The sequence below is a fragment of the Helianthus annuus genome, chromosome 1 (genome assembly GCF_002127325.2).
Source record: "Helianthus annuus cultivar XRQ/B chromosome 1, HanXRQr2.0-SUNRISE, whole genome shotgun sequence".
Classification (NCBI taxonomy): domain Eukaryota; kingdom Viridiplantae; phylum Streptophyta; class Magnoliopsida; order Asterales; family Asteraceae; genus Helianthus; species Helianthus annuus.
In genome coordinates this window covers 129,107,122-129,118,304 of record NC_035433.2, presented here as the reverse complement: position 1 = coordinate 129,118,304, position 11,183 = coordinate 129,107,122, and the positions used below count along the sequence as shown (strand labels likewise).

The 11,183-nt window shown below is 33.8% G+C and overlaps 1 protein-coding gene and 1 long non-coding RNA gene across 2 annotated transcripts; one reads left to right on the top strand and one right to left on the bottom strand.

Moving 5' to 3' along the window:
- Positions 1 to 2,414: 2,414 nt before the first annotated feature.
- On the bottom strand, positions 2,415 to 7,526 carry LOC110877844 (probable peroxygenase 3). The gene is made up of 6 exons (XM_022126068.2): positions 7,361 to 7,526; positions 7,131 to 7,280; positions 6,739 to 6,824; positions 6,542 to 6,636; positions 2,789 to 2,914; positions 2,415 to 2,677 (listed from the first exon to the last, which is right to left on the bottom strand). The coding sequence occupies exons 1-6, from the start codon at positions 7,467 to 7,469 to the stop codon at positions 2,524 to 2,526; spliced, it is 720 nt and encodes a 239-aa protein (XP_021981760.1). The 5' UTR covers positions 7,470 to 7,526; the 3' UTR covers positions 2,415 to 2,523.
- A 2,085-nt stretch (positions 7,527 to 9,611) lies between these two features.
- LOC110939770 lies at positions 9,612 to 10,936 on the top strand. The gene is made up of 2 exons (XR_002592481.2): positions 9,612 to 10,027; positions 10,646 to 10,936. It is a non-coding gene; the product is annotated as an uncharacterized LOC110939770 (long non-coding RNA).
- Positions 10,937 to 11,183: the final 247 nt, after the last annotated feature.

Below are 11,183 nucleotides of genomic sequence, written 5' to 3'. Positions count from 1 at the left end.
ACACGTTGGGCAAAATTGTCTTTTTAATCCCCTAACTTGTATAACGACTCTTTCAAAACCCATATGCTACATCGACCATCTATATAAACTTCTATAAGCATGTTCTCTCAATTTATATATATATATGTATGCGTAAGAAAATGCATATGAAACAAACCGATTATGAAATGTATGTTTAGCAAACATGTTTTGCAAGTTTTTATGCGTACAAGATCTATTAGGCATAATCACGACGAAATGCAAATAAAAATATTCACTTAGTTTGTAAACAAAATAAAGTGACCAAGTAAACATTTATTGACCAAATAAACCTATAGACCAAACAAAATAACCAAATAAAATTCACTAAAAAAGTCTTTAATTCACCTAATAGATCTTGTACGCAAAAATGCTTGCGAAACATGTTTGCAGAACATGCATTTGGTAATCAATTTGTTTCATATACGTTTTCTTACAACATACGTACATATATTAATTGAGAGGACATTCCTATAGAAGTTCGTATAGATTGTCGAAGTAGCATATGGGTTCTAAAAGAATCATTATACTAATTAGGGGATTTAAATTATTATTTTGCCCATCATGTGCTAGATATGCGATTAAGTTAACTAAGAAAACTAACTAAGTTTGCGGTAAAGGATGTGCACTGCAACAAAATAAATGTAAAGGACGTGCGCTGAAACTGTTAAACATAAAGGACATGCAATGCAATTTTATGTAAACATGAAGGACGTGCACTGCAATTTTGTCTAAATTAAATAAAAGAAAAAATGAATGTGTATGTGCATGTGATTGGTAGAAGGTGGTGGACTACCACAATTCTGCAAACTATTCATGCTAATTAAGAGGGCATCGCCCTCCTCTTGACGTCCCCTTTAGAGGTTCACAAATCGGGTTTTTTTAATACCCGGGTTCAGGTATATACCCGGGCACGGGTATGACCGGGTTTTGACTTTTCGGGTATTGGCCATACTCGGGTTTAGTTATGGTCTAGTTCGGGTCCAAGTATTGGCCAGAAAATCTATACCTTGTGTACCCGGGTTCGGGTAGGGTTCGAGTATTGGTCGGGTAGGGTACGGGTATTAGTCCGGTATCGTTCGGGTTCGTGTATAGATCGGGTTTTCGAGTCATTCTTTTGGCATAAACATAGAAATATAACATAAATCTTTATTTATGCATATTGTATGCCTTGAAATATGTCCAAAAAAGCCTCACACAAACTATAAACGTTCAAAAAGTTGTTGTACACAACGGGTCCGGGTATTACGAAAACCCGGGTCAGGGTATTATGAAGACCCGGGTACGCTGAAAACCCGGGTACAAACTTGGTACGATAAAACCCAGGTTCGGGCTCGGGTTCTGGTATTGAACAAAATATGCATACCCGGTTTTTCTAATACCTGGGTTCGGGTTTTCTTGTGCACCTCGATCTAGCCCCCTTTACTAACCTTGTAATGGTGTTTAACATCTATTGCTAGTGATGTGGCATTGAGGTAAGACGGTAATACCCACTACAGAGTCCATAACACATTCTTGTGTGTTCATATAAGAGTGTGTTTGAGGTTGAGTTTTGAGAATAGATTATGCGTTTTGAATAATCAGAATCAGATAATTAACTGTAACAAAACGTGATGTTGAAAGATAGTGTTTGGATTTGATTATGTTGCTTGATATCACAATAATCGGATAATCAACTATTTGAGTATTTGACAAATATATATTTAAAAAAATAAACAAGTAAAAATCTTTTTCTAAACGCAAATAATCAATTTTTGAAAAACTGCGTTTTGTTGCAGTAGGGGGGAACTGCTTTTGGAAAACTGTGTTTTGTATCTTTCTAAACGCAAATAATCAATTTTTTAATTTTTTACCCAAACACTCAAAACTGATTATTTACGATTTCAAAACTCAATAATCTAAAAATCTTCTTCAAAACTCAACCCCAAACACCCTCTAAGTATGTGCGTTCACATGTCCTTATAGATATTTTTTATAAGGTGTAAAGACATATAGTTTATTCAGAAACGAACGTACAAAGAAATAAAATTTAAAGGTTTTTTTTTTTTTTTAAATCTTGTTCGCCACATGATGTAGCAAAAGGTGTGTGAATAAAATTGTTAATATCTGAGGTACCTGTTACTCAAAATTCTACATCATTATTCACCGCGAGCAAGACTCGAACACTCATACGTATGAGAGGAACGCCATTTTACACACATTAGTATCGCTAAGCTAAAAGCTCTTTCGTAACAAAGTTTTAATAACCATAATGATACTTGTACCTTTACATTTAAAACACCATATTTCAAGATTTGTGTAACCATAATAAGTTTATAAAATAGCATGAAAGCGAAAGTTATAAGTGGTACCTAAAATCTAAATTATTAAAATTCAATTTTACAATGAAAATAATATAATAGAATCACCACGTTATATTTTATTTCATAACATCATTGTTACGTATTTAATATAAACACGAGTGTTTGAAAACAAAGTATATGATAGTGATTGATGTTACTCTGTCTATGACATCTTCTTTTCCATGGATACATTCTTCTTCGCAAGATTGTCGAATAGACTGCCATCGAACAGACCTCTCATGGCTTCTTTTGAGAGGTAACCTTCTTCATCTTTAGCAATAATGTATACAGCTCCCCATTCCAACTTATTAATTATCCTGTTAATTAATTAATTACAGATTCATCAAACATAAATAGAAATTGTTAGAATTAAATTAAAATGCACCAACTAATCTTCTTTCTAGTAATTGAACATATGAACTACAAACCATCCCAGGATGTCGAATGTAAGGCGGTTTCCTTCAGTCATGTTCCATAGCTCTCTCAGTGTTAGTTTATCTTGTGAAGTTTTTGCGTATTTGCTAAACATGCTTTCGAAGTTAACCGGCATATACCTAAAGAAAATGGAACACATTATCATGTTTTAGATGTTATTGTTTAACCCGAATTAATGTGATTTTTTTTTTCCTGAATGGCCAACAAAAAACCACTTTTATTATGGTCACCAAAAACGGCCTACAAATAGTACTTTAGAGCATTCACAATAGCTCATATTTAAAGGTATTTTTGCATTGTGTTTTTGACTTCCATATTTGTGGAAGAATGGAAAATGTTTAACACTATCTCCATTGGTGACCAAACCCAATCCAACATTTTATTAAAAAATTAATATCTATTTCTTCCATCTACACAACCCAACCTTACTCAATTTTTAACACACATTCACAACCCATCCCAACCTAAAAAATCTGATTTTTTAACGAACCCGGTTTCTAATAAAATTTATATCAGGATGTTCACAAAATAAAAATAAGAAATACCATGTATTTAGTTTTTTTTAAATGTTTGAATATTATAAGTTATTTGAGTAATTAAACTAATAGGGGAATTAATTTGGGTTGCAACCAAGGTTGCTCCACTAACTTGTTTGCCAATTTTAATTTCATTTTTTATTTTATTAATTACTCAAAGTTTTGTCTTATTGGGTAATAAGTACAAAAAATGAGAAAATCAGTCAATATTTTTATAATAAAATAGTTTTATTTATAAACTATAAATATTTTAAAACTAAAGATTTATTAATTTAAGTTTTAAGTTAAATAATAATCTATTCTTTTTACTATAATTTATTCTTTTTTACTATACTTTATTAACTTTTAAAATTCATTTTTTTTATTTTTCAATTTTCGATCGTTAATACAGATTTGTGAAAGTTCAAAACTATTACTTTTTTTAACTCTCAACTTTTTAATATAGTTATTTAAAGTAAAAAAATTATAACCTTATTAATAAGCAACTTATTTGTGCATATGATAGTTGTACAATTGGTTTTGGGAGTCTTTCAAAAAAAAAAATAGAAATTTTTCTTTTTAACCTTAAAGTTTTAAAGTTTGACAATTTAAGTTTAAACTTCTAATTTTTGTTTCCTTTTTAACCCTAAAGTTTTAATCTTTGACAATTTACCCTACAATTTTAATCTTTGACAATTTAAGTTAAAAAATTTTAATATTTCTTTGTGCATAAGCTACTTATTTGTGCATATGATAGTTGTACAATTGGCTTTGGGAGTCTTTAAAAAAAAATAGAAAATTTTCTTTTTAACCTTAAAGTTTTAAAGTTTGACAATTTAAGTTTAAACTTCTAATTTTTGTTTCCTTTTTAACCCTAAAGTTTTAATCTTTGACAATTTAAGTTTAAAGTTTTAATCTTTGGTAATTTAACCCCTTTGATTAATTTGATTCTTTTACTTCTAATTCAAAAGTTTTCATCTTTTGCGATTTAATCACTTTGATTCTTTTTTACTTATGTGTTGTAATCTTCACTTTGGTGGTTTTTCAAAGAAAAAATAGTTATGCATATGGTTGTTGTAACTTTGGCATTGGAGGTTTTTCAAAAAAAAAAATGATTTTTTTTTTACTTTTCATTCAAAAGTATTTCATAAATTACTTTTTACCCAAAACTATTTGTTTTTTAGTTTTAACATTAAACCTTTTATCTTTTGCAATCTATACTCACAACTTTTTTTACTTTCAACTTTGGTCATTTATAGTTTTCATTTTCCGCAAATTTTTCGCTTTATGCTTCGTTCTAAATTTTGTGACTTAAAACATCGCAACGTGCGTCTTTGGTTTAGCGTTTTCACGTTTCGGTCTAAATTTTGTGAGTTAACACGACGCAACGTACGTGTGTGGGTGAACGTTTTTACATCGTCTATTTTTTTCCTGTTTGACAGGTTCAACATAACGTGTGCGTCCTAAATCGACTTAGTTATAACTAAAGAATCTCCGCCGCATTGCGACGGATCGTAATTCTAGTTGGTAATTAAAAATAAAGGCAAAGGTGATGATGATGATGTGGCATTGCTTTTGGATTTTCTTGTTGAATGAGTTTATGATGTTTTTGAGTATTAGTGTTTTTGGTGATGTTGAAGCTGACTAGACATGTTTTTGATATTTTTAGAGTTGTTTATTGTGGATGATCTTAGGCTTTCCGGAGGGGCAGCGGCAACCACTGCCAACCCCTTTGCCGCACAAGTGTTACCGAAAATGGGGAAGAAATCGGTGAGGGAACACCGATGCGGGGAGAGGGAGGGGAGGAGAGAGAGAGGGGGTGTGTGGGGTGGGTCCATGGCATCTCAACCAATCACACAATTTTTCTTTGAATAGTTTACCAATTCATCAAATGTCTAACCATTGCCAACACTTTTGAGTATAGTTTACCACTTTGACATGATACACTCTCATTGGTTGATTTTAAAGTTTACCACTTTTAAGTATCTAACCACTCCTTAGGGGAGGAGGGGTGGTTCACTAGTGATAGTTTCTATCACTCCCACTATCCAATCAAATCATGTCATGTCATCACCCAATATCCTATCACTAGTGATATAAATGTAGGCGGGGTGGTATCACTAGTGATGGAATTCTATCACTCCCAAATTTTTTTAATTTTTTATTTTAATATTAAAACAATAAATCAATGTCTGAATATTTAGTGGATTTGAGGGGCTATTTTTGCACTTTTCATCTTCAAAAGGAATCTTTGTCTGAATATCACTAAATTTGAGGGGCTATTCAATTGCAAAACGACAAGAGGATTTGAGGGGCTATTCAATTCAACGCGTTATATAAAGCACGCGTTATACTTTTCCACGCGTTATGGGGGCACCGGCGGCAGTGTTCCGTGATGGTTCAACGAGTGATGGGGTGGTATAACGGATCACCCCGTGTGGCCTTATACCCTTATATATGCATACATACTACTAGAAAATTTGCCTATTAAGACGAAATGATTGCCTACGGAACAAGGATGGAATCAAATGTCTATCATACTTTGTTTTACAAACACTCGTTATTAAGATTAAATGATTGCCTACGGAACAAGGATCGAATCAAATGTCCATCATACTTCGCTTTTCAAACACTCATGTTTATATTAAAGCTTTCAGTATTCACACACTCCAAAATCTTATTCTCACGTCTTTTTTTACTTTATGTATGTATAGAGAGATAGAGAAGGGGTATGTGTGAATATTAATTCCCTTATATTAAATATGTAACAATGATACTGTGAAATAAAATATTTAGATTAAATGAGTCACTATCATACTTTAAACACTCGTTGATAGGTTAAATCTAAAAAAATTACGAAGATTTTACAAGCAATTTTTTTAAGTGATAGGTAATCCCTTGCTTAGCGACAAATAGCGAAGAATCAGTGGACGAACGATCAAATTCTAAAAGAAAAAAAAAATCTTTAGAAATACTGCCAGTCTCACCTATTTGCGACAGATGATGCATGTCCTAGATTGTGAAAATAAATTCCAGAAAGAATTTAATTTGTGACTTTTAAATTGCTTGATTACTTGATTTAAAAATTTTATATTGTTTTTCTACTCCTAAATTAACACACATACTTTTTGTAATAGGATTTAGAAAAGGGACAGAAAAGGTTGTGATCAATTTCATGTGACCTTACTCGTTTTGACCCGTACTAAAAATAACTTTTTAACGTCTAATTACCTTCCTTCAGTATCATAGGTCCCGGAATCACTTGGATGCTTCCCTTTATGTATATTTTCTATGTAAACCGGAAGCAGGAGAGAAGGTATGTAACCCTACAACACAAAAAAAAAAAAAAAAAAAAAAAAAAAAAAACAGTATATGGTGAACCAAAGATGGCTAAAGTGGATCGAACCACAAACTAAACTTCAACATACTGGGAGGGTGGGATAGCTAAATGTTAGATTGAAACCCAGCCCTAAGATCAATGAAAGTAGCACATTGAACCCGATAGCTCTAAGCCCTGAAACGTCGAGTAAAAATAATAAAATCAAATACTCGAGAAGTACTGAAATAATTGTTTGGTTAGTAGAGTCATTGAGATGGGGAAATAGACGGATGGTTAAATTTCAATATCCATAGCCGTAGGGGCTACTGTTAACAGTGAACCTCCGTCTATTATTACTAACCATAGCCCTTTGTTACGGCTATCGTTAACTAATTTAAATGTTCTTTTTTAATACATTATAAATCATAAGTTTGTTAAATATTTGTCACATAATCCATATCAACTATATTATTTAAGAATTAAGTATAGTTTAGTGTTCACCCGTGTAAGTCTCCCAAGGATAAACGATGCCATCGTTGTCTTGATCAAAGAAAGCGACATGTTGCTGGAGGACACTCAATCCTTGAGGCTGGTGGTCCGGTGTGCCATCGGGATGTTCCATGTCCGGTGCAGCCATGGCTCTAGCCATGTCTATTGAAGAACACAAGGGTTAGTCTAGTTAACAACCAACAGGACTTTGATTTATGAATCATGAAGTTACGAGAACATACAAGGCTTAGGAATGGATGACTCAAGGTCTGTCCGAACGGGTCGTTGGGATGTGATCGGGGCCATTGGGGCAACCGTCGCCAATGCAACCGGGTCATTGTTCATGTCCATCTTTCTTATGAGGATGTAAGAGGATATGAGAAACTGATAATTGAGAATGGTATTTATAGAAGATAATGGATTAGAAATGCCAAAAGTTTCACCTTTTTATAGACTTATTCAAAAGTGGTGCTACAAATTACAATTATGCAACAAAGTGGATTTGTCTGCAACTAGTTACTTGTTATATAATTAGTAATAAAAAAGTTTTCTTGAAAAATTTAAACTGTTGAATATGTAGGAACCGTTCACGTAAATAAATAAAATAAACAAATTTTATTACTGATTACAATACAAAGAAAGCTGGAAAAACAAATACTATTACAACTGAAATAAACAAATACAAGAAAGGGGTAGAAGCAGAGTGACTGAGGCACGTGTTCAACACGCTTCCCTTAAAACAAATTCCGAGTCTCCCAAGAGTACTCGTTTTGTTTCCCAGGGTACAACAGCCGAAGTAGCGTACTGCCAGTGCTGGCCTACAACCCGAAGGCTACCTTGAAGAGACACAAAGAAGATGATCAGAAAGTAGCAGAGAAAAGTTTGCATGTGCTGTTGTGTTGCTGGTGGTCCTCTGCAGTGACAATGAGGCTGTATTTATACAGCCTCTGAATCGAAACAGTCAAAAGAATTAAAGGAGAGGTTTAAATTGCATTAAACGTCTTCAAATGCAATTTAATGCGTCATTTAATTCGCTGTTAAAATCGTTTGACTCGTTAGTTTCGAATCTGAACTGTAACTGCACTGTCATTCAATGCTAGAAGCTTCTGCACACGCGCGCGCGCAAGACACACTGGTGCGCGCGCGTCCTTTTGCGCACAGGTCAGCACGCTCATGCGCGCTACGTCCTTTTGGCTCACTGCCATGCGCGCGTACGCCACACTGACACAGGTTCATGCGCGCGTGCGCCACGTCACCTGTGAGCCTATACGAGCACGCCACACAGTCGCGCCGTTTTGGCTCACCCTGGTGCGCCGCGCACGTCACTACAGGGCCCATGCACCATGCGCGCAACCGCGCGCCTTCATGCCATGAGTACTCGCGCGCGGACTGCCACGTCACGCGCTTCAAACCCGCACGCCACTTCACCTCTTGGTCCTTGCAGCCTCTGTGATCCACCACGCGCACGTGGTCAAAAATACAAAGGTGGCTCGCGGCGATGCGAGCGTGCGAAGTGCAAAGTGCGCCATCAAAGCGCCACATTGCCCACGCCACGCGCGCCTGCGAGTTAGGGTGCTCCGCCCCCTTCGCGAGGACACTTAGTGTGTGCTTCCATGAAACAATAAGGATGGAGAGTTCCCACTTAAATACCCATTTAAGTTCTATCTCTCCTCCGATGTGGGACAAGGTGCTACTTTTCCTTTTGTTTCAGCATTCAATGTTTCAAACACCCAACTTTGAGCATCGATATCTCATTCATCTTAGCTCCGTTTTGGACGTGATTTAGTTCGTTGCGAAGCTCTTACAACATAGAACACAAACCCACAAACAAATATAGAAAACCCGCTCATTTTATTATATTTATTTCTAGTCCAAAATAGGAAAAAATCATTTTCCTATATTTGTGAAAAATGCTATTTTCATCTATTTTTCCAACAGAATAAACCCGTATATATACTAATAGAATAAAACATAATGTAATATGTTATTATATACAATCGCTAAGATATGTATTTAAAAATCGAGCATTGAGACGTGACACTTGTAAATTTTGTTAACTTAATTTATAAAACATTATTCTTTTAACCTATCAACTTTGATTGTTTAATACCACCTACTTTTGTATTATGTAACATATTGTATTTTTACCATTCTTACTATCCAACCACATTAAATATTTGAACTTTTTTTAAATCACTCATTAAAACGACTATCATATTATTCTTTGTTTTTAATATATTAACCAACATAATTTTGAACTAGGTAAAGCTATTAAGTAAAAACAGGTGACCCTAAATCCCTAATGGATGATTGTGTCCATTGTTGTTTTCATTTATTATATATATATATACTAATTATAAGGAGAAAACCCACTCTAATTGACTAAACCCAAGAAACCCAATTGTGTGGACAGGAAGTAGCCACGTGTTTTTTGTAAGAGATTGGCTTGAGGACATATTGGGAAATTTGCACTAGACAAGACAATAAATGCACCACTTGACATTTGATAGAAACATTGACACACACTTCTCTCTCTCTCTTTCGACACACACTTCTATCTCTCTTTCTCTCTCTCTGGATAACCATTTCTAGATCTAAGATCTTCATAATCAACCACCAATATTCTTCTTCTTATCAAAATCATTCATAATCAACCACCAAAACTATAGATCTACAAGTGTAACAACCTGGTGATGGTCGATGATCGATGTTGAAGATGATGTGATGGCGGTTCCAGATCCGGTTGAAGATAATCGTTGTTGAAGATGATCGAAATCATCTTCCAGATCCGGTTGAAGATGATCGATTTTGAAGATGATGTGATGGTGGTTCGATGTTGAAGATGACCCAAAAGATGATCGATGTTTAAACATGATGTTCAAGATCTAGAAAATCCTCCAGGTCCATAAGTATGTTTGTTTTTGGGTTTTTTTTTTCAGATTTGCAATTTTTTTGCGTTTTGTAGTTCTTCATTTTTTTTTTGTATTTTGTAGATCTGCAACTTTTTCCTGGATATGTTGTTGTTTTTTTTGTTTTTCTTGATCTGAATCCAAAATATGATCCAGTTCAAAAGATCATCATCCAGATGCTCAACTTTTTTCTGGATATGTTTTTTTTTTGTTCAAGAAGATGAATGTTTTTAATTTCTTGATTTATCAATTTTTTGTGTAAATTTTGTTCAAGAAAAAATGCATGTCATATTTTTCCGTGTCACATAAATAATGTACGTTTACATAAAATAAAGTGAATTGTTACACTTTTTCAGATTATTGTAAAAATAAAGTGTGTTGTTACATGCAACTTTTTTCTGGATATTTTTTTTTGTTCAAGAAGATGAATGTTTTTAATTTCTTGATTGATCAATTTTTTATGTTAAATTTGTTCAAGAAAAAATGCATGTTACATTTTTCCGTGTCACATAAATAATGTACGTTTACATAAAATAAAGTGCATTGTTACGCTTTTTTAGATTATTTGTAAAAATAAGTGTGTTGTTACATTTTTTTATGTTACAAAATGATAATCAGTTTCAGAGTTAACTAGGATCATACCAGGTCTTTTAAGGAACATCAACAACCGGCAAGTTGAACTGTTTACCCGTGAGCAAGAAATTCGGAAGAAGAAGAGGGTTATATGGTTACTGATATTAGCGTTAGTGATTGGCAGCTTACTTGTTAGCATTGTTTGTTGTGATTAAGAAATAGGTGGTACTTAGTTGGATTATCCTTGTTAGTATGTTAATGACATTTTCGGTAGTATGTACTTGTTGATGTTTGGTTGAATATGAGAATTTTCTATGTTATGGATTTTTTGGTTTAGTTTTTAGCATGTTACATTTTTTTCCCTGAGATTTATGTAGACTTTTGCTGTGTTGAATCTATATGTTATGGATTTTTTGGTTTTTTTTTACCATGTTACATTTTACTTTTGCCTCAGATTTTTGTACATTTTTGCTATATCCGTGTTACATTTTTTTTTTCACTGAGATTTTTGTACATTTTTGCTGTATGTGTGTTTGATCATGTGCTTTTGTTGATGGTTGCTTGAATATCTTTTTTTTATGAC